Source organism: Neolamprologus multifasciatus, chromosome 7 (assembly GCF_963576455.1).
Source record: "Neolamprologus multifasciatus chromosome 7, fNeoMul1.2, whole genome shotgun sequence".
Lineage (NCBI taxonomy): Eukaryota > Metazoa > Chordata > Actinopteri > Cichliformes > Cichlidae > Neolamprologus > Neolamprologus multifasciatus.
Window position 1 is genome coordinate 22,507,139 of NC_140445.1, and position 23,350 is coordinate 22,530,488.

Here is a 23,350-nt window from a genome sequence, read left to right on the forward strand (position 1 = left end):
TACTGCGGCCTACTCTATGATGGAAGAGTTTCCACTCACCTAGGCACACTTGGGGGTGCGCGGTTAGGCCTGGAGGGCACGGTGGGTGGTGGCCCACTGTATGGGTCAGGAGACGCTCCGGGGCGAGAAGGGACAGGGGGACCTCCTGCAGGAGGAGGCCCAGGTGGAGGACCACGAGAGCCTGGACGGGCCGGGGGTCCTGGTGGAGCCCTGCGGTTTGGAGTTGGACTGGTGGCCGGAGATCTTGATAAGAAAGTAGAAGTGAAGAGAGGAACATAAAAGGAGAAAGTGTCAATAAGTCAGATGCTGCATCTTTTTAGAAAATTCTTATTTACTTGACCATATGTCAAAATTAGACATGGGCTTTTAATATTTGTTCTCCCCAACCTGTTCCCACACGTACTCTCTCAGTCCCACAGTCTGATGTCTCATGTGCCTTACCGTCCCCCAGATCCGCTACGCTGCACCTGAAGCCAGGAATCGTCCACGGGTGGTGGCATGGCGGTGGTTACAGTAGATGTGCTGATGTCGCCGATGATGTTGAGAGCCTCCCGCAGAGCGTGGTACATCCGCAGCATCTCGTCACGGTGCTGGGCCTGCTCCTGAGACTCCTCCATCAAGCTGTTCTGGTCACCACATGAGTACAGCTGGGCCAACAGCTCAGCATTAATGAACTCTTTAGTCTGTACGCAGAGGGAGAGAAACAAAGCACGCTGTCTGTCAAATCTCAAAGTCCTGTCGTCTCAGCATGACATACGAGACAACAGCAGTGCTCGCTGATGACTCACATTGTTGATCATGAGATGCATGATGGTCTTCGGCATCAAGTCACGGACGGTCTTGTTGACGATTGCCATGTAAGAGTCAACCAGGTTGCGGATGGTTTCCACTTGCCGCTCCAGCTGAGGGTCCATGCTGTGCATGAGGTTGTCAGAACCATTTTCATCACCACCATCACTCTGTGAGACAAATTAGGGTGATAGCACTTCAGGAATGACAGGAAGGAAAAGGTTTTCTCCAGGAAATTATATTACCAGCTGAATGATGAACAGCGCAATCTGAACACACAATTCATCAGTGTAGTTAAATGTTGATGAAAATACAATAATGTATAAAAATCTTAAGTGACACTTCATTTCTTTATATTTTGCTTCCAAGAATTCAGACGTTCTAGTAATTTTTTAACATGGTCTTGAGCAATAATTCTTCAGGTTTTCTGAAGATCTTTCACACTTTCTATTGGACACGGCTTAGACATTTATTGGCTTTTCACTCATTTTCAGTCCAGTCCTCCTAACTGACCACTTTCACTGGATTATTTTTTTCTGTTTGTTAAGCCATAACAAGTTCACCTAACTCAAGGGATGAACCAGTGCTGCATTTATTAAGAAAAGATTATTTAGTCAAATTTACACAGTTTGATAGGCATAAAATGCTATCTTTGCACCAGCAAGGTGATTCCCTATCAGTGGTTCACAGATCTACTCCTAATGATTACACTAAACTATCCATTTAATGATCACTGTCAGCTACACAACTCAGGTACAGGTCCATTTAAGTAAAAGTACAGTTCATGCTTTACATAGAAAACACAAAAAAGTGATCTAGTACCCAGAATAACATACCTTTCCTTCCTTCTCCTACAACGCCAAATAGCAATGAGAGATAAAAGACATTGAAAAGGACAGATGGCAAATGAGAAACACAATAACATTAAAAGAGACTGCAGAAGGAAACATCACAGCAACCACCTGAGCTACTACTGGACACAAATAATATGAACTGGAAAAAAAATTCCACATTTGTGAGAGTGTTTGCATCACAGTGTTGTCTGTGCACGTGTGCTTTAGATGAAATCTTACCGTGACCCTTTCAGGATAAACTCCGGCTCTGAGGAAGGAGGCTTTCCAGGCATCAACGTCTTCCTGACTCTCACACGCAAGCTCCAGCTGACGGTAGTCCTTATACACATTTCTGTGGAGACACAGTGTGAGCAGTGCACTCCAATAGTCCCGTCTCATCAGCTGTACGTCCTTCCACCAGTGAAGGTTATTAACTAAATACAGTCACAGTCACTTTAATGCAAAAACTTGGAACTTGTTCTTTCCTCCAGAATTTCTATCTGTTTTCACTTTATATTATCTTACTTCATATTTTCTACTCCACTATACTACAAAAATAGCTTTTTTGTTACTTCACAACATTTACTTTATAATTCTGGTCACTTTTATTCTACTTTTTTTTTTTTGCATACAAAACTTTTATCATTTTTTGGGATTAAAATGCCCCAAAGTATAATTTAGTGCTTCTTATCTACAACAGTAACAACAATAAAGTCTGGCTTACATGTAGATACTTAAAAATGTCATGCAACGCTGGAAAGGGCACTCAGGCACAATTTAAAACCTTTACTTTCTTAATTTAAGTTCATTTTTCTTATATTCTTGTCCTTTTATATTAGAATAATTTTTACTTAGGGCTTTAAATTATCTGCAGACTTCCCCAATATCGGGATATTCTTTAAGCTTTACAACTACATCCTCACTGGCTGTCACACAGAAATCCCAAAACTCATTTAATGTAAACATAAAAGTGGGCGAAAGAGCAACTTTTAATGCTGCGGTGCATTTAAGTTGTTTCTGCATTACAGTGTTAATGTGTGTGTCTAATGACACCTCTGTTCGGTGTTGAAGAGGGCAAAAATATGCTTGCTGGACATGAAGCCTTTCTCCACATCGCGCAGCTTCAGGTTGTCGACCTGCAGCATGTACTTCTTCTCCTTCTCCTGCAGGGGGTGAAAGAGACACACAGCGGTGAGTAGAACGAGGAGGAAGACTTCCCTGATAAAGAGGAGAAAGGGTCATGCAGATACTCTCACTGTATAAAAAAAGAGTCGCTTTAAAGGAAAAACTAGTGCAGATGCTGCATTATCATCACTCTGGGCTGTGAAATTTAGAGCTACGCATACAATTGTATTATGTAACATATATAGTAAATGGTGAGTGTGTGAAAAAGGTTTTGAGTCATTAGTTTGCGCTGCTGATACAGCAGGCTAAAAGAGACAAGTGGATAAAAAAGGTCAGCGGGAATGAAGAGCAAAAGCTCACACATTCAGTTCTACAGCAGACGAAAGAAAAGCAAAGGAGATGGATGGGAAAGTACAGTCTGTGGTTTTGATTACAGTTGTGCAGAGTCAAGGGGGTGTGGGGGTGTGTGGGTGTGGGTGTAGGAGGGGGGGGGGGGGGGAGCAAGCAACAAATGAGAAACACACAGACAGAAAGAGAGAGAGGGAGAGCGTTCCAGGCTAGAAATCTCTTGTACTTGTAAATTTGCACACAACATATGATACACAGACGTCCAACTATTTATGAATCAGGGAACCTCAAAGTTTGTCAGCTCAGTCTGATCTCTATCTTTATCTCAAGTAAATAAACTCACACACACACACACACACACACATATATATATATATATGCCGCGGTTGGACTTCTCAATGTCTATTGATAGAAAATCCAGTTTCTTGAGTCACGGTGCATAATATGCTGTGTGTGTGTGTGTGTGTGTGTGTGTGTGTGTGTGTGTGTGTGTGTGTGTGTGTGTGTGTGTGTGAGTGAACGACAATAAAATGAGAATTAACAAAATGAGATTCCAAAAATAGCATGAAGTTACAAACATTCTCTAAACACAGACACAGAAATACACACACACACACACACACACACACACACACACACACACACACACACACACGGGCATGCGCACACATACACACACCCTGCTTTGGTTCCAAACAGCACCTTTTGAGCATAGTCTCTAACTAACCTTAAAACCATCTGGATGGCTAACCACGGACTTGCCCTGCCCAACTCAGCGTGTGTGTGTGTGTGTGTGTGTGTGTGTGTGTGTGTGTGTGTGTGTGTGTGTGTGTGTGTGTGTGTGTGTGTGTCACAGAGAGAGCAAGACAGACGGGGATTGAATGTGTGACAAACTCCTTCATCAAAGGATTTATGACCTGTGCAGCCAAATGGTCATATCCCCTGAACGCATGTAAAACATCACAGAGACACACATAAAGACACAAACACATTTGGCAGCGCCCGTACACCGAGGTGTCCGCTACCCAAAAAAAAGACGGCTAAACAAGAAGTCGCCCCAGGCCGCTGAAAGCTGACATCATTATTTTATAGAGCTGGTGAGTTCCCATCCCCCATTTCTCTCTTTTTCTTCAATTTCACCATCATCTCTTTTCTTTCTTCACCCCCTCCCCTCCCTTGTTCCTCTCACTCTCTGGCTTTCCCTCTCCCTGGGAGTGAGCAACCTTGGATTGATTCATACATTTTCCTCTCCTCTGGCCAGTAAATCCAGTCAGGAAAAATGGAAACAGGGGAAGAGGAGGGGCAGCGAATGTGCACATGATGTGGGGAAGGTAAAGAGAAAATACGCTAACACGGAGAATGACTATGTTATACAAGAACAGCAACAGTAAGAGAGAAATACAAATGATTTCTTGAGTTTTCTTGAATATTAGTGGGGGGTGCAGATGATGCGAGACTGGAAGATTTGAGTTTGAGGTTTGATCAGTCTGGCAACCACACATGCCAGAAAGTCAAACAACAAATTGATGAATACCAGATATCTGCTAAGACTGTCCATGTATTTGTCCTATTGCAACATCAAATAAGACCATTATCAGTCAGCCAGTTTCTTGTGTGTGCATGTGTTTCTTTTTTATGTGTGTGTACTAGTATTGGGGGGGAAGTAGGTGCTTGAGTGCTTTGCCATATGCTCCTATAAAATCCAGGCAGTGTGAGTGGGCAATGTTACAGATTTCAGATGTTAAGCACACTCGCAGGGACGCATGAGAAAACAAACCTGCAGATGCACACATGTGGTCTGAAATGCACACTTTCTCTGCACAGGACCAAGCTTCAAGTACACACACACACACACACACACACACACACACACACACACACACACACACACACACATTCATCAACAGGTCATTTGGGCTCACTTGGACACAAAGCTCCTGATTTTGATAGCTGCTAAGCAGGATTTCTCTAGATGAGCATCCGTGGTCTCATCTTTCATAGTGAACCACAAGTTATCCTCATGAAAGATCTTTAGAGTAAAACTTCTAATAAGTCGTAGTAGTCGCTCTATTAAAAAAGCTGCATTAAGCGCTAACTGGTACAGACTAATAATTTTTTGCATCATATAAAATAGGAAACGCCTTCTGTGCACAGGTTGTGCAAATTAACTTGAAGCACATGATTAGTTTGCTTTTTTATTGGGTACAATTGGGTAAATCCTTCCTTCATAATGGTTACATTGTTCATTTTTATCAGGTTATCCTATGTTAAAAAACAGACGGACGTAAAATGTGTTCGGGTTAAAGCTAATCCCATTTGCTTATTATATTTTTAGGCAGGTGCTTTGAGAAAATTATTCACAGTGTTTGACTAAATCCATCTGTCATTACTTAATTAATATTCCACAGAGTTTCCATTACTCTTTAGATTGATTGTAATTGTATTGGCATCAAAGCAGAAATAGCAGAGGCTGATTACCACCAGACTGAGCTGCAAAAATACACCTTTTTAGGTTTAGTTTGATTTTTTTAAAACACTTTTACATTTTTTCACTTGTACACAAAACACAGGTGTGATCCTTGTTGGGGGTTTTTTATGGGTTTTTTTTTTTTTTCGTCTGAACACCCACACCACACACACACGCACTACAGGCGGGGCACTTAGTAGTTGGTATTTGGAGCAGTGTGTGAACAAAGTGCTGTTCATGGTTTTGTTTTGCTAGTGTGTAAGAGCAGGCTCATTATAGAGAGTCAGGAGAAGTTCACTTCTGGATTCGTAAAGGAACTTCACCACTCCGTACGCCATCCCAAAAAATATCTAAAAGAGTCAAACATAAAACGTTCGAATATGGGCATTTCTCTCTCACACACACACACACACACACACACACACACTTGGAGGTGGTAAACACCAAAACACACACATACATGGGAACATTAACCAATTAACACTCTGAAACAAATCGGAGTAGTTTGGTTGGCGAAACCATGAAGATACTCGTTTACAGCATCCATGTTGTTTTAAGAGGCTGGATGTCTTCGTATGTGTGCGTGCACGTGTGTGCGGTGGTGCGTTACTGTGTATGTTGATGGGAGTCTGATAGAAAAATCCTGGTGACTTGGGCCATGCATCAAAGGCCTGCGGAGAAGCCGCACGGCATCTGGGAGCAATAACGTTGCTTCTAACCCTTCATTACCACAAAGACTGGGCCCTGGGTGGCAGCCAATGGTAATTTTCACAACCCTCCTCCTCACCTCCCTCTGCTTTTCTTTCCCTCCATTCTTCTGCCATTTTCCTTATTGACTTCTGTCTTTAAGAAGAAAAAAAATTAAACACAGAGGGGACTTTTTTAAAAAAGGCGCACGGAGAAAGTAGTATAGAGTGAGGCTCAGTGGGTTTGATGCACTTGTTCAGACCAATTTCATCAATTTATAGATTTTTGTAGGAACAGATTTGTCACAACGTTCTTGTAGAAAAGATTTGTTTGTGAACATGAGCATCTTTTCGTTGTGTGTAACGAAAAAACGCACTAACGTACGCAAAAGCCATGTTTGGTCTGTGAGCAACATATGAGAAACAGAGACGGCATCTGAGGAAACTTAATTTGACTTAATGCTGTTTGGACTTTATTTAAAGTAAGGCTACATGTTGCCAATATTTAAATGAGGAACAGACAATGAATTAGCTAAGAGAATTACAACGCTGAAGAGCTGGATTGGAGCTATTCTGGGGCAGTGTGTAAAAACACACAGCTGTTCATGACTCATCTGGCTAAAGATTGCGCAATAATGCTCATAACAAATCACCTTGAGCAACGTGCCAGGGCCCACACTCTATAATCCTCCATTTATCACGCAAAAGTGCCTTTTTGATAACAGCGTGTCAGCTGCACATGTTTCAGGAACTCAAATCTAAGCTGAAACGTCCAATTTCGCAGCGATATGAATGTTAATTCTCACATTTTCTTTTTTATGACAAGGTTTTGGCTCCTTCGATTATCTTTTTTCATTCCTTCTTACAGAAAAAAAAACCCCAACAGCCTTTGAGCTTTGCTTTGAGATTTTCCTGTGGGAACTGCACAAATGTGAACAAATGTCTTTGTGGAGAGATGAAACATGCTGACTGCAGTTGAACGCAGCCTGGCAGGTTAGTGATACCTTCCTGTTTAGTGGTTAATTGCTAAACAGTCAATTATCTGCCCTGAATTTACTCCTGCAGAAGGTCAGTGTTACAACCTCGGGGCTATCAAGGACATGTGATCAATCACTGTTGACCACCAAAGCGTAAAAGAAAGGTTGGCCAGCAGACTAACTATATAAACACACGCTAAAATCCACACACGGCGGCAATCTTGTCTGGTGGAGGGCAAATGTTCAGCTGGTGTGTTTTGTGTCTCACAGCAAAACTCCCAGTACAAACCAATCACAGCTAAATGACATGAAACCCGAGTTCCCTCACAAGCAAATGAGGCACGCAATCGTCTGCCAGTGTTCACGCATGTTTTTCATGTAAGGATTATGTACCTTAAGGTAAACACGTGATGTCAGAATACGGGGGAAACACTGTGAATGCTTTTATAAAAAATTTTAACGCTACACTTGGCACTGACATACATTTGCAGTAAATTCAGTCTCGTGAAACTTCATGAGCATTAAAGCTGTGTCAGGCTAAAAGTCAAAGAAATAAAAACGCACGAAATTAAAAAAAAACTATAATTATTATAGCAAAAATGTATGTTTTATACATTTTTAAACGTCAATAAAATTGCCACACAGATACACATACACATACACAGCTGTGTTTCCATCACATCAGCGGCCATTACCTCCAATTATATTAATTGCCTAGAAACTTCGCCTCACCCTGTACCTACTGACAGCCCAACCCCAACCTTGAACCTGAAGCTCACTTTAATTTAACTCTAAACAAACAAATTTATCGCTTAGTGAGTTATGTTGTGGTCACTTGGATCCTAGCATACACAGATTTGGTTGGAGTCACCCGTATACTTTGTTTCATGTAGTCATTTTTGTTCTCACACTATGCTCCGTGTTTCCAAAAAAGGAACATCATCAACATTATCATATCATAAACTAAATATATGAACAAACCAGCCTGTGTCCCTCACCCTTCATTTCTATAATCTCAAATCTTCTTTTCCATTCATGACAGATTTTATCATTCTTACAGCCTTTCTGACTTTCCTTGCTACATCATCCTGCGCACCCCTTAATCATGTCACTACATTCTTTTTTTTTTTTGTGTCTCTATCTCTCAGCCTCTGATATTTTATCAAATAAAAACTGATGACGCTATTTAAGATAAGGCTCAGGGGGCATGCTGTCTTTCTCTACTTCCACAAAATCTGTAATCTGTCTAAGGAGGTACAGATAGCACTTAAGAGTGACTTAGACTTTATTGTATATGTATAAAAAACCCAGCTTTATAATCAGAGTGGTAGTGACCCCTGAAGGGTGTACTCTGGGACAGGGTTAATAAGTTAAGACGATGGATGGATAAAATTTCTTCTGTACATTTTAAATGCTGTTTTGGAAAATCTATGTGCTTCTTGAGTTGAAAAGATCAAATGGGTACACAACCCTTCATAAAAGGTATTAAACACAAACAAATGGCCCATTAATTAATGACTGTAGAGAGCATTTTCACATTCAGGTTGGCTGTTTGTTAGCTGCTGCTAGATTCACATTTATGAAACCAGTATAAGTGGTATAGATTTTCCCATCTAACGCCAAAAAGCACCTTCCCACAAATATTTCAGTTATTTAGTGAGGTACGGTGATGAAGCAGTTCGCGCTGGTGGCCTAGGCCTTTTTTGCATGGGTTCTCTCTGTCCAAAGAAATGCTTGTTCGGTCAACTGGCGCTTCTAAAATGTGTCCGTCTCTCTGTTTTTTTGGCCCTGTGATGGACTGGTGGCCTGTTAAGGGTCTTCATGGCCTCACCCGCTGTCGGCGTGGTCGGGCTCCAGCCTCCCAGCTACCCTGAGCTGGATAAATGAGACGGATGAGGCTCCCAGTGTTTCCTGAGCCCTTTCCTCAAGCCACTGTCTTTTTAAATATGCTCCTTTCAACAGATAAGTATCGCTGATACGATATCACGTGAGAGAAAGGAAAAATAACCGAGTTACCCAAAGAATTATGGCTGTTTGTCTCTAGATAGAAAATGAGCTGCAAAGTTTCACAGAAACACGCACATTAAAATACATTCAGACGTTCAGATTTACAGGCTGCTTCCACAATTTCGTACAGAGCGCTCTCTCTTAAATACATTTACAGAGCAACATCCGCAATCTTATCTTCCCCACACGCAACGCACGAAAGACACAGTTTCGCCCACGAACTGGCGGAGCTGCTGTCAAAGCAGGAAAAACAAAGTCAGAACCTTGAGGTTTTTCTGTGACAGTATTAAGCAGCTGTATTTCACGGCAAGACGGAATAACATGGGAGCGCAGATCACGCGCGTGTATGTGCATACTTTCTCAGCATTTCTGGCTTCCCTGACTAAGAGTCTGAAAAGTAAGCTGTCTGCCTGGTCATCCAAACAGTGGAAACAATGTTAGCGCGACCGCAGCATTTCCCCCACCTACCCATTAAAATTCACTCTTTCCAATCCTCCAAACCCTAAACTCGACTGCAACACTAATCCATTTTATGTCTTATGAGGATTGGTTTCTGTAATTCTCTTTTTCTGGCTTGCTAGGTTCTTTTTTTTTTTTCTTTTTTTTTGACCTCCTTGTTCATGGGGCATCATTTCGCCCCCCATTTTGAAGTTCTTCCCCATTTTTCTAGCCGTCCAAGCGGTACTGCTGACTCGTCTCTCGTGGGATCATGCCTGCTTTGATTTGGAGCTCAGGTCGGAGCTCAGAAACCGCAGCTAAAACAAACACATGGCCTTGGCCACCACTACACTGCACACGTACTACTACACACACACACACACACCTGGAAACACTAGCACTAATTACTCCTGTCTGCTAGAAGTAAGGACCAAACCTAACTGTGAGTGCGTGTGAAGCCCTAGAAAGTAAAGGAGGAACTTTTGACTGGTTGTGTCTCAACACTGCCTTTTCCCTCCTCTTTTGCACACACACACACACACGCACACATGTCTTTCGCCCTGGTTCTGATTTACCAGTCGTATGTCACCCTTCCAAGCAGCAACCAACCCACCCCCCTTGCCACCACTCTGTGTGTGTGTGCTGGGAAGGCTGCAGAGCTGCATAAAGGGCTCTTTATTCGAGTCGGACAGGGAGAGGAAATCAGCTTTAGAAATAAAAACAGAAGGAGCAAGAGAGAGATGGAGACCACAGGGCTGCACATCTGGAGTTATTACAAGGCTTCCTCCCGCTTGCCAAGAAAACGCCGACATTCCTGCCCCTTTCTACAAAGACCACGGAGCCTCTCCTCTCATCCAGGCTCACTCCTACATGCACAAATCCATCACTCATACTCATAATATATATATTTATATATGTATGCTCACATGTATCAAAAGCAGGGATGCACTGCATTGAGAACACGCAAATGCTTTGCGAAACACATAAATGCCTCCATGTGAGAGCGCAAATGCGTCCACATACGCTTCCACTAAAAGGCTCCTTCCCTCTGCAGCCAGTCCTTCACTCCCTTTCCAAACTTTTACAACACGCAGGCCAAATGAATGTGTCTCACTTCCTGTTCACCTCTGACCTTCCACTTTCTCCCTGCAAGCCAGAAGAGGGAGACTGGAAAAGGAGGGGTGAGCCAGACAGAGGGAGTGGAGAGAGAAAGAAGAGAGGAGAAAGGAAAAATAGGGGGCCGGCGAGCTCCTCCTCTTTCTCTCTCCATATCTTCTCTCTCTCTCTCTCACTCCTTTTCTCCTTCTGTCTCTCAAAGAGAGAACTTGGTGGCCAGTCCCTTGCCACGTCGAACCTCCAGCCAGTCCACCTTGCCTGCTACCGGAGATCCCCCTTTGTCTTTTTCTTTTCTTTTTTTTCCTTTTTTGCTCTAGGAGCATTTGAAGCCCAATCAGCAAAGGTTTCCCTCAGCAGTGTGGCAGCAGCGCTGAATGAAAGATCAGGCAAATTCAGCAAGGATTTGGGAAAGAAGAAGCATCACCTAATGCAGAAAGATGCAAAGAAGTGAAACGAGATCGCCAAGACGCAGGTATCCCCCTCTTTCTTTCTTTCTTTCCATTCGGCGTACGTCTAAGGAGACGAAAGGTTGCATACTCCGGCGTTTTAGAGGGAGGTGTTGGGTTGGGAGGATTTCGGCTGACCACAAATATTATCTGATAAGATCTGTTCCAGGGAGATTAACAGCACTTGCACTTGCAGCTGTTTTTAACCATAACTACTTGAAACTCTAATGACTTTTGGCCTGAAATTTTAAGGGAACTAAATGGGGCTTAGGCTACACTAGTTTGGGCTAAATAGGTTGACCATTTTTGTGTGTTTTGACATCTGTGCTGGGCTTTATTTTTTGCCTTTAATCTTTTCTAAATGCAGAATTCTTGCAAAGAAATACTAGTTACTTTGTTACATTAATATTTAAGACCAAAATTCTCAGATTAAAAAGCATATAATTAGCCGATGAGTAATTAAAGCTCATTGGCTACATATAACAGATTTATTACTTCTAAATGTGTTAGATTTGATATTTAACATTAATTAAACACTTTCTGTGTGTTTGTGTTTCCCCCGTAGAGCTCGGTGAGGAATGTTGCATTTCACAGCGGGAAACAGGAAGGAATGTCACAGAATCTGCCAATCAGCGCCTATCACCTCCGTCTAACCTCTCCCGCTCCTCCTCCTCCTCCACCACCACCTCCTCCTCCATCCCTTCCATCCCAGCTCACTCAATCATCTCCGATCGGCCCTTTGCGGCAGTCAGACTGCGAAGATAAGCCAGGCCCCGGAGCCTGGCTGCAATCACAGTGAGTACGATTAAGAGTGTGTGTGGTGATATATCTGATTCTGATTCTGAGCGCATGAGTAAAGAGTCCTCCACAGCGCTACCCTTCAGCCGCCCGGCCCGCCTGCCCAGTGTTCAGACTACCTGTTCAGGAAGTAGTGGTTGTACAGTAGTCTGCACATTGGTTAGGCTGGCCGGGGAAGCACAGGACGACTGCCTAAAAAAAGCAGGATGGGGGGGGTAAAAAAAAAAAAGTGAGAGCACTCCAAAGGGCATTCAGCAGGCACAAGCACATCAGGCTGTGGGAACACGCAGCTGCACCACCCCTCGTCCATCTGGACCAGCCCGGGCACGAGCCTAAATAAAGCACCCAAAGGCTCCACCGCAGAAGGCCTAGCCCTCACCCAGGATGGATTTATGAGTGATGGAGAAGTCCTAAAATTTTGAAAGCAGACCCATCAGGTTGTACTCTTATTAAGCTATATGATGTTTGTGTAACCAAGACCTCACTCTGGGACTCAGCTTGTGAAAAATATTTAAAAATCGTCACAATAAAGAGGCTTAAGTGTTCAATGTTGTTGTTTTTCTTTTTTTCTTGAGCAACTTATCACACATATACGGGCTCCACAAAAAGTAAATAAACACCACAGGCATATAGATATAAGTGATGGTTGCGAGACATTTTTAACATGTTGTTTATTTTCCTATGCAACCAAAAGCTGAAACCAGAAACGTTCAGCCACACAGGAAAAAAAAAAAAACAACCAAAAAGATAACTAAAGTGCACAGTAAACCTCCAGCGTCACACTGCACTCATAATGAAAATGTACAATTATGCCTCTTGCTTTCCCTGCATCAGCTTGCGGCCGCTTTACCTCAAATGACCATGTAATGTGCAGAGAGGCAGGAAGCCACCAGACAGAAATGTTGAAAGAGCAGCCACTCTATCATTGTCTGTTCACCGTTTTGTTTTTGGGTTGGCTTTTTTTGTTGTTGCTTTTTTATATAGCTCTCCCGCCAAAAAAAGACAGAAAATTGTGGGTTTTAGTGTTTGTAGGTGATGTCATGTGAAAAGTTACAAGTTTAGCTACCCCCCTCCACTTGCGCCCCCTTGCTTCTACTTCTTCTCTGAGACCACAGTTTACCTTCGGGCCTGCCTGTCTTTGATAAAGCAAACCCGCAGTGTACCGTTTCGAATCCCCACTCCCTCGCAAACACACCAAAGCAAAAGAAACGTTCACACGGTGCCTCATCACAGAGCATCGTCTTCAGGAATGAACACCACAAAACCAACCTGTTTCCATTTACAGCCCTGCCACCAAACACACAAGTATATATGCATTTCTATATATACACACAAACACACACCCGTAACGCACAAAGCAAAAGGCCATGTGCATGCACACACACACACACGCTCACCATTAAAGCAGACATGTTACTATGAGTGTGCTGAAAGCAGCGGTCTGCTGTTTCCCCCCAGGATGTTTACAGCTGGGATCACCAGGAGAGTCTGGCTTTCTGGCAGCTTTACAGCACGAGCAGGGAAACCCGGGCAGACACACACATGCGCAGTGACTGAACACACACACACACATACACAAAAGAGAAAGGGCACCCAAAGTTAATACAGGCACTAAAAAATCAAATGAAATCAAGCCATTTGTGCCTTTGTACTATTGTCAATGTGAAACTGCGGTTGTCACATGCTTGTGTAAAAATATGGATTTGATCATACCAATGCACGGCTATCACAAGCGTTACAAGTCTATAAAATCCAGTGTTTTACATTCATATACACAATGTTTCTTTACAACCATTTTTTTTTCTCAATTTGTGGCTCATCCCCCTCACTTTCACTCTGCTTTGGGAAGCTTTAAGCTTTAGAGCGGCCTAATTCAAAGAACTGGCATGTCCTGTGGTAATACAGACCAGAAGGCTTCTAAGAGCACACACACATGCATGCGTGCACACACGCACACACTAATCAAAACATCCTGGCACCAGTACTACTAAAGTTATTATTAGTGTCTGGAGGTGGAGTGTGTCCATGTGTGTATGCGTTTGCCAGACCATGGCGAGGGTTTTCCCCGTGACAAGCGGCACCACCAATAAAACAGTCGTGTGCTGATTTTGCAAGATGGTGCAAATAACGTTTCAACGCATATACGTGGAAAAGGGTGTGCAAAAACGTGGAGTTTTCTGCATGCACTGATGCATTTTTCCCCCTGAAACTAAACAAAGCATTGTATTTTGGCAGGTCTCCACCCAGGTGGTCAGCATAATTCCTTAGGAGTACTCTAGTGTGTGAGGGGCTTATGTAAAATGTCAGATATAAAACATCACGTAAAGTCTCTCTTTTTTTTTAGGCTACAGCTACAGCAGCAGGCTGAGCTGAGCTGTAACGTCAGCACGTGGTGTTGGTTCTAGGTCTCCATGTGTCCTCACAGCTCCATGTTCAAATAAATAGACATTATGAGAGAGAGGTAACAGATGGAGGGAGGAGACAGGAGTAAAAAAAATAGGAGACTGTGACAAGGAAAGACTGAGACAGAAAGCAAGAGGCGAGGAAAGGATGACAGACTGTTTCTTTTGTTTTTTGGGAAGAACATTTGAGGACATCTCTGGGAAAGAAGGAGGGAGGGAGGATGTAATGTACCAAACCACCCTTCCTACCTCTTTGCCTCCCCCATCTGTGCTACCTTTTCTCCCCACTTTCTCTCCTCACATGGTCCTTGTTACTCCTGCTGCTAACCAGCTAACGAGAGACACTCCTGCCTCCACCCCTGCGATCCAGTCCCCCTCTCACTTTGTGCCCCTTCTTTGAAATAAAGTAGGTTTATTAGAAGCAGCTTGTGTGTGTGTGTGTGTGTGTGTGTGTGTGTGTGTGTGTGTGTGTGTGTGTGTGTGTGTGTGTGTGTGTGTGTAATTAGGAACAGGGCAATGCAAGGGTTCTGGTATGCACATATGTGTGCCAGCTTCAATGTCTGACATGCTGTGGGGTCCTGACTTTTTAGAAAGGTCTGCTCAGTCCTACACACACACACACACACACACACACACACACACACACACACACACACACACACACACAGAGAGAGAGAGCCTGATGTCAGCGCGCACAGAGGCTGTGGCTAAGGCATGGAGACAGTGAGACTGTGGCTAGCTCCTAATAGTTCTGCAAAGCATCATGGGATACCGCTTTGACCAGTAAGTCCAGTAACAAAGCATGTCAGGGAAAATCATATCAGTGTGCAGAAGATAACACTGACCAGCAGTCATAGCTGCAGTGGAATGAATGTTGGACCAGGTCACGGAGAATAAACACTTGGATCCCAGGAAAATTCTGTCGGGTTGTGCGGTAAAGATGCAGAAAAACCGCCACAGTAAAATGTAATTTCATAGTGTCATACAGTAGGAATCGGATCACAAGACTACATGCTTTATAATCAAATTATACTGTGAGGAAATGTCAATTTTGTCAAGTTTTGTTTTTCCCAAACAAGCTTTTTCCTAATTATATGAAACCACCAAACTCCAAAGTCCTGTCAAACTGAAGTACACCAAAAAACAGAGCGGCTGACTAGTCTGACGTTTGCTAAACACAGAAAAATCTGTGTCAGCACATAAGTTGGAACACAAGAATCAAAAGACTGTTGATCTGTGGTCATTTGCACTGCACGGACATTATATTGTTTATCCATCAGGGGGCACTATCCAGTTTATTTTTCAACTCGTTAAATGACCCATTTTAAGTCCTTTTCTGTTTTTTTATTTATATATTATGGTCAACACACACAAAAGAAAAAACAACATGTCTCAGATCATCATCATAAGATTTTTAAATATTGATCTGAGCCTTCAAAACTGAGTTTCAGTCGGGTTTAACTTTGAATCAATTATCCTGCAAAGAACCCTTTGTTTCCCTTTCAAAACAAAACTCTGTTTCTATGCAGTAACAAGTACTTGTAGTGCAGTGTTGCATACTTTTATGAATCTCTTACGCTGCATGTTTCTTTGGAAAACACTACAAAGCAGTTGGCTGATGCTTCGGGCAGATGATTCAGTCATCAGGTCTGCAGCTCAGACCGCAAACAGAACTCTAAACCAAGACTTTGAGTGTGCAAATACTGAAACATGCAAACACACACAAACACCATGACCGTGTGACTCTGTGTGCACGAGTGACTTTCTCACCTCATCATCCTTGTACCAGGACAGACTCTCGGCGGTGAGGACAAACCAGTACTCCTTGGCGCCTCCCTTCATGATGCCAATGTTATTAATGGTCAGCCAGCCCTTCCTGATCACCTGAGAAACAGACGGATATAGCAGACACACAGAAAGGAAATGAGCTGAAACTCAACCAGCATTTGCACATTTCACAAAGTTAACATCAACATCCATCAACCTTTACATTTGCAGACATTTACCACACACATATGTAGGCCTACCTACACAGCAGAAGTGAATGAGCTAACAAAAACGCTCAGCTAACCACCAACACACTCCTCGCACTCGCTCTCTTTTTTCTCCTCAGCTCTCTTGTATTTCATTCCCTCCACTTTACAGTCACACATACAGTACGATGGTGTGCAGGTTATTTACCTTGAACCGATCGTTAACTCCTCTCTCCGGCTGAATGAGAATGTGGAGAGAATATTACAAAGCTATGCCAGCATAGGGCATTTAGTAAAAGGCCAAATACACACGACTGATCAACTGCCAGCACATTACAGCCGGCTGCTGGGATGGCAGCAAGGGGACAGCAAGCAGGGTGAGGGACGAGGCAGATAAGGAGGCTGCAGTGGCCCGTGTCACCTTTTGAAAATCATGCAGTGAAATGCATGCGATCCTGTTTTATGCTACACTGTAGGTATGAGCTTTGCAAATGGAAGCAGCCGATTAATTATCTGAGCAAGAGCGTTTAAATAACATACATTCAATTCAGCTGTTTCCCTTTAAAGTAGTTTAAAGCAGAATAAAATGATTTAAAGCCTGGCAATTACCTACCGACAATGTAAACCCTTAAAAAAAGGCTGGATGGATTTATGAAGTCCATTAATTTGTGTCTTTTGGATCACTATTGAACAATTCAACTCATGTTCTTCTGATAGTTTCTGGACAACAATAAGGGTCCACAGCACACACTTAAAGACATAATTCTTTGCCCTCATAAATATAAAGTAGTAATTTGGGGAAAAATGCAAATGAAAAATATATCATATATATAATAAACAAAGGAAAACATGCTTGGTGTAAACTGAATGTCCGCCAATCACATAAAATTAATTTGTCCAGAGTCAATTAAATGTAACAGTTTACACTGTACTTATGTAACAAAATTACATTGGAAAATTTACATGTAATCAGATTACTTAGAGTCAGTATTTTGGGATTTTTTTTTTTTTAGCAAAGACAAATAATCTAATAATCTATAATCTGGCTATCAGCCTGTTCTTATAGAGTCATCGCCTTTAGGTCTTGTCACTGTTTTGCCTTATAAAAGGAGGTCTAATGAGATGTGTTTTACATGAGGGACTTGCTCTACACTTAAATAATTAATAATTAATCTCTATAAAAAGTTTATAATTCCTGAACATTTAGATTAGGATCTATCATAAGGTGTGGTTAGCTTTAAGCATAACTTAGTGGCCTGTAAAGGATTTGTAATATTTGAAAGATTATCTAAGACACAGCTGTGTTTTCAGAAACATTTTTAATGTTGAGTTTGTACTTTCATGTTCTCCTAAATTTCCCTGCATGGAGGTCAGACCAGCAGTGAATGAGAAGAGCAGAAGCTTCAGGGTCTTTAAGGGCCAATGATATCCATCTATAAACAGGATGTTAAGTTCACCACTTTGCTTACAATGTGCCCCTAACCTTTGACCCTTCTCTGGGTGGTTGCAGTGACAACTACAGGGATGCCATATGTCTGCAGGTATTCATGTCCTCTGGCCTTCTGTGTTACTTTGAATTTAGAAGAGGCAGGGGAACGCTAAGACCCCTTTGATCAATATTTCGAGGGAAAATATTTATCAGAATTTTTTCAGACTCTCTTCTTTTCTGTCTTTTGTCTTTATTGCTTCTTTAGATGTGTGACTCCCTCTTCATGTAGTTCAAGCTACTGCTGGGGGGCATCTATTTACTGCCAAAGCAAATCAACTGCAGAGCCAAAGCCACACTGAACATCTCCAAACTGGGCCTTTCTGAAAGATGCATGTGGGGTTCACGCAAACATACAAACACACGCACACACACACAAAATAACATTATATAACAGAGAATCACACTTCTTTTTATGTGCACAAAAGCTTTTTATGGCATATTTACAACCCTGAAATGTAATTGTGTTTCTGTGGGGATGACATAGCTAAAAGAAAAAGGAGAACAAGGAAACAGCCAAGCATCTCTAACTACAGCCACCTGCTAATCTACTAGCACTTACTCTGAATGTTATTTCACACACACACACACACACTCATGTATCCACTATTAATTACAGCCTAAAATACATAAAAGACATACAAGTTTAAACATTTATAAACACATAAATCCTGATATATGTAACGTGTATGGATATGAGCTCATACATACAAATGCTCACCTGCAGATATGCACAGAATCACACCCCCCACACTACTCACCATGATTTCATCCTGAAGTGTAAAAGCCACAGAGAGAAGGAGGAAGGGACGAAAGAGAGCAAAGAAGGAAACACTCAGAGGAAACTCAAGGCAACAAAATGACAGATACTAAAACATATAGAGCTGAGAAGAAGAAGAAGAAGAAAAAGAGAGTAAAATAAAAATATGCTAAAAGTAGAAGAAGAATGCACAGGAAGCGCTTCAAAACACTTTCAAAAAGCAACGTCATCCAAAAGCTGTTACTGAACCATAAATATGTAGCCATTACACTTAAATATTCGGTTACTGTACTGTGTTGTTCTTTTTAATTAGAAGGCTTTCTATTGGGTGGAAAGATAATAACTGTTGTTGTCTTTAAAGCTTTAAACCACAGGAGCTATCATGGTTTTTCACCAAAAGGACAAGCTGTTTCGTGACCACACAAGTGTTGTCCATTATTGTGTAACGTGTACAAGAGCAGCACAGGGTTGTGGCATTGTATAACCAATGGGCTGTTGCCCACTGTAACCATAGACCGTATAGCTGTGCAACATTTACCATGAGCGAAAACACAAGAGCTGAGTGCTAACAGAACTAAGCCTTAGGGTAAAACTTCATAAAGTTCAGCTGGCACGTTGCTTGCCAACAGACAAAACATATTTGGAGGAGTGGAATCATCGTGTTACAGCAGCTGAAAGAGGTCTGGAGTGAACAGCACAGCTCTGCAAGAATACAGACAGCGTGTCTGCCTGTTAGTGATCGGAGTACCTGATTGCCGGCTGCTTTCTTCTTGCTCATCTGGTTGATCCTCTGCTGGGCACTGCACAACAAGACATGCGATACTGTACTTTGACCTTAAGTAGTAAAGACTTTCCACTGTAGCGGCAGCAGATTTCTAAACTTACTTGGCAAATCCGATGAAGTCCTCATGGTTAGTGTTCATATAGGACAGCTCAATGTCTATCAACAGCAACACCTGAACAGAGAGAGTAAAACAGTCAGTTTTATACTTACATATCATATTTTGGAGCCCTGATCCCCAGCTTTCATTTTGTAATTCAGCCGCACTCAATGAATTAAATCTGAGGTACTTTCTATGTATCACTGAATCTGAATAATCTTTATTATCACTATACACACAGAGCAATGCAACATCACAAAACTGGTTTCTTGGAGTTTGCCTTTTTTAAACTTCTTTCTCGTAACAGTGTGTGTGTGTGTGTGTGTGTGTGTGTGTGTGTGTGTGTGTGTGTGTGTGTGTGCATTTACACGGAAATGTTTGGAAAGGTCATAGCATTCAGTGAAAATTATAGGGGAACGAGGCAGCACAGAGGTTACACTGTCACCTCACAGCATGAAGTTCCTGATTCAAAACCCAGATGGGAAGTTTCCATGTTCTTCCTGTTCCTACATGGGCTTCATTAGAGTGCTCTGGCTTCTGCCCAAAGACATACGTGTTACGTCAACTCACTCAAAAGCCACTGCATTAGGTACACCCTTTCATTTAATTCATTTTTTTTTTTTTTTTTTTTTTTTTGCCTGTCCCATTTGGTTCTTTAGCCGTCAGAATTGTTGTCTGAAGACCAACAAGGATACCCAATGGATTTATTTTGCCAAATGGATCATCATGGCATTGCCGTATTGGTCCATTTGATCGACCTTTGATTTTATTATTTATTTTATTTTCAGTTGTTACAGACGGGACAGACATGAGTGAGGGATAGGAAAGGGAGAAAGAAAGAGGAAGGAAAAGAAAAACAGAAGGGGAGAGGGACAGTGAGAAAAGGGGGGAAGAAAAAATATCTCCGGGATCACCTGTTGAGAGAAAAAGAATAGAAAACAAGCAAAAAAAACAAAACAATGCAACATACTATACACAACACCATCGCATTAATCTAGCTAAGTGTAAACAGCAGTAAATACTAAATATTGAATGTTGTTGTGCAGCACGCAGGACAGACAGCGCACAATGTGCTTTGAAGTAGCAGCCAAGAAAGGTGTGATTTAAGTCTACGAATAGTGAACACCCATGTGCACACCTGTGTGGATCGGCGCGCTTGTATTCAAATGGTTTCCCCATGTAATGGTCTGCTAGAGGATGTAGAGAGCCATAGCCCCGTCCCCCAGGGCATGAAGCAGGCATGGAGGAGATCCAGGCCCCAGACATCCAGAGGCCCCAGAGTGCAAGAGCCCAAGGAGGACCACCGGAGGGGCATCCGTGCCACCTTCATGGGAAGGGCTGAGGATCCCCAGATGAGGGGTCACCCAGTAGCCACCGGGCAGAAGCTAGAGGGGGCTGCACCGGCGTGCCCGCCGGCTCCGCCGGCAGCCAGCTGTGCCAGAGTGAACCGAGCCGCAGGCACAGAGGCCGGAGGCCCGAGGGCCCCCCGCGCCCCGGAAGAGGCCCGACCGAGCAGCAGGCGCCAGGCCCCGCCAAGTAGTCACCGGGAGTGAGCTGGTACATACCTGAGCACCCAGCCCCGGACACCAAGAACCACCAACGCACCGACCCCTGAGGGCATCAGTCACCGGCAGGGAGTGTGGTGAGGGGAGATAGGCCTCCACACTTTGGAGGGCCTGGGAGTTCCCAGAGAGGTGGAGTCTAAGACCCGACCTGACATATAGACACAGACAAACAGGCACACACAGACACAGACATGCATTCCCACCCTCATGCACACATATACAAATACTCAGCACTCACCCAACGCAGGAATAAACGTAAATGGACATGTACACACAATCACACTCCCCAAACATACTCTATACCCTGGGTCCAGGTATCCTCACCCCCAGAGATGGAAACGGCACCCAGACCCAAGAGATGTTACCCTTCCCTCCGGGGTGGAGGCAAGCAGACCGCCCCAGGCTCCGCAGCAGCAGGGAGGCCAATCGGACAGCCAGCATCTCTTCCCAGCCCCCCCGCCCCGATGGCTAGCAGAGAACAGGGGTGTGATAAGACCCCATACCTCCCTCCTCCCGCTCAAGTGTAGTGTTGCTGCGTGTTGCTCTAAAGTGTATTTAAAACAAGGGAGAGCGTGGTGCTGCTGCCAGAGAGCAGCAGGTGTTAGCACGGCCCCTCCCGAGAACCCTCAATGTCCTTTCATTTAATTCAATCATGGTCAAGACCTATTCACGTTCAAAATGAGCATCAGAATAAGAAAGAAAGGTGATTGAAGTTATTCTGAGTCTGGCATGGTTGATGCCAGATGGGCCGGTCTGAGTATTTCAAAAACTGCTGATCTGCTGGGATTTTCCCACACAACCATCTCTAGGGTTTTATGGAGAGATGGTCTCTTTTTTGAACCCTTACATTTAGGGTTCAAAAAAGAGAAAATGAGCAGCAATTCTCTGGCTAAAAATGCCTTGCTGGTTCTCGAGGTCAGAGGATAATGGTCAAACTGCTTCAAGCTGATAGGAAAGCAACCGAGGTATGCAGAAGAGCATCTCTTAATGCACAACATATCAAACCTTGAAGCAGATGGGCTTCAGCAGTAGACCACATCGGCTGCCACTGATCATTATATATACATCATAGAAACTATGAGCACTGTTGGTGACTATGTTGATCCCTTTATGACCACAGAGCACAGAGCAGGGATTATGGATATGCAGCTGACAAACCTGCAGCATCTGTGTAATACTAGCATATCAAAATGGACCAAAATCTCAGAAGAGTGTTTCCAGCATGTTAGTAAATCTCTGCTACACACAATAAAGGCAGTTCTGATGTAAAACTGGGTCTAGAACAGTACGAGCAAGGTGCAACTAATAAAGAGGCTGGTGGGTGTATATTGGGCGTATGTCACTTAGGTAAAGTGCTTGAAGTGTTTAGAATAAAGTGCTGTATGAATTCATGGTTAAATGTGACTTGTAGTCTTAAGCACTGTGATTGGTCAATAAGTCAAATTAAACTGATATACTTTAAGAAAAACTATTTCAGCAGGGAAGTGAGTAAGAACAAACTGTTAAAAGCCCCTGCTTCTTTGCAGAAATACTTTCTACATTACAAATTATTATATTCTCCATAAAAAAATGAATATGAAATAAGATTAAAGCACTAAATAGGAGCAGCTTGTAACTGAAAATGGTTTGCAGACATGGAAATTTTGAGATAATGGACCACTAGTTGGAAACAGACCAGTAAAAAGATCTCACAGCCCGCCTTCATGAAAGCAAAATATCACAACTTTAAGAGACAACAAAGCACTTTCCTTACTAAGACATCATGATGCGGTTATTATATAGAACAATGACAAATTCCAGCACACACCAGGATGCACGCTGATTTAAAACATGACAAAACAATTCATCCATATCATTGTTTTACACAAACGTACCCCATTCCACACCATCACAACCCCCCCACACACACTTTACACCGTACACACTGTTTGTCTGCTTTACCTGTCCTTTAGTACGGCTTTCTCTGTCTCTGATGTGCTGAGTGACAATTCTCTCCATCTCCTCTCTCAGCATAGGGTACTGAGCCAGCTGTGAGCACAGAAAATGGCAGGTAAGTAGCCTAAAAAACAAACACAGATCCCAACACATGCACACACTGTCACACGTCAATGTACAAGATTCAGTAAACAAATTTTAAAAAAAAAGATCTCACAGAACCACAGCACACAGTTCCACAACACAACAAAATACGTTACAGAAACACAATTAAACACGGTATGTTTGAGGGGGTCTGGGTTTATTGCAGACTCAGCT

At 42.9% G+C, this 23,350-nt stretch overlaps 1 protein-coding gene and 1 long non-coding RNA gene across 21 annotated transcripts in view; one reads left to right on the forward strand and one right to left on the reverse strand.

Moving 5' to 3' along the window:
- The window catches only part of dnm1a (dynamin 1a), a 56,448-nt gene that overhangs the window by 10,163 nt on the left and 22,935 nt on the right, over positions 1 to 23,350 (reverse strand). For 12 of the 20 annotated variants that reach the window (XR_014874822.1, XM_085164516.1, XM_085164526.1 and 9 more), the window contains exons 11-22: positions 23,039 to 23,125; positions 19,537 to 19,607; positions 19,400 to 19,451; positions 18,653 to 18,664; positions 16,614 to 16,643; positions 16,203 to 16,316; positions 2,676 to 2,785; positions 1,863 to 1,974; positions 1,626 to 1,640; positions 789 to 959; positions 442 to 683; positions 40 to 243 (exon numbers count right to left, since the gene is read on the reverse strand). Coding sequence is in view for 19 of the 20 variants with exons in the window: in XM_085164516.1 (XP_085020642.1) it covers positions 40 to 243; positions 442 to 683; positions 789 to 959; positions 1,626 to 1,640; positions 1,863 to 1,974; positions 2,676 to 2,785; positions 16,203 to 16,316; positions 16,614 to 16,643; positions 18,653 to 18,664; positions 19,400 to 19,451; positions 19,537 to 19,607; positions 23,039 to 23,125 (1,220 nt within the window). In the remaining variant the exon portion in view is untranslated. The remainder of the gene's footprint in view (positions 1 to 39; positions 244 to 441; positions 684 to 788; positions 960 to 1,625; positions 1,641 to 1,862; positions 1,975 to 2,675; positions 2,786 to 16,202; positions 16,317 to 16,613; positions 16,644 to 18,652; positions 18,665 to 19,399; positions 19,452 to 19,536; positions 19,608 to 23,038; positions 23,126 to 23,350) is intronic. The other 8 variants (XM_085164520.1, XM_085164533.1, XM_085164518.1 and 5 more) reach the window with 4 other exon arrangements.
- Positions 10,774 to 14,927, forward strand: LOC146514222 (uncharacterized). The gene is made up of 2 exons (XR_014874824.1): positions 10,774 to 11,258; positions 11,798 to 14,927. It is a non-coding gene; the product is annotated as an uncharacterized LOC146514222 (long non-coding RNA).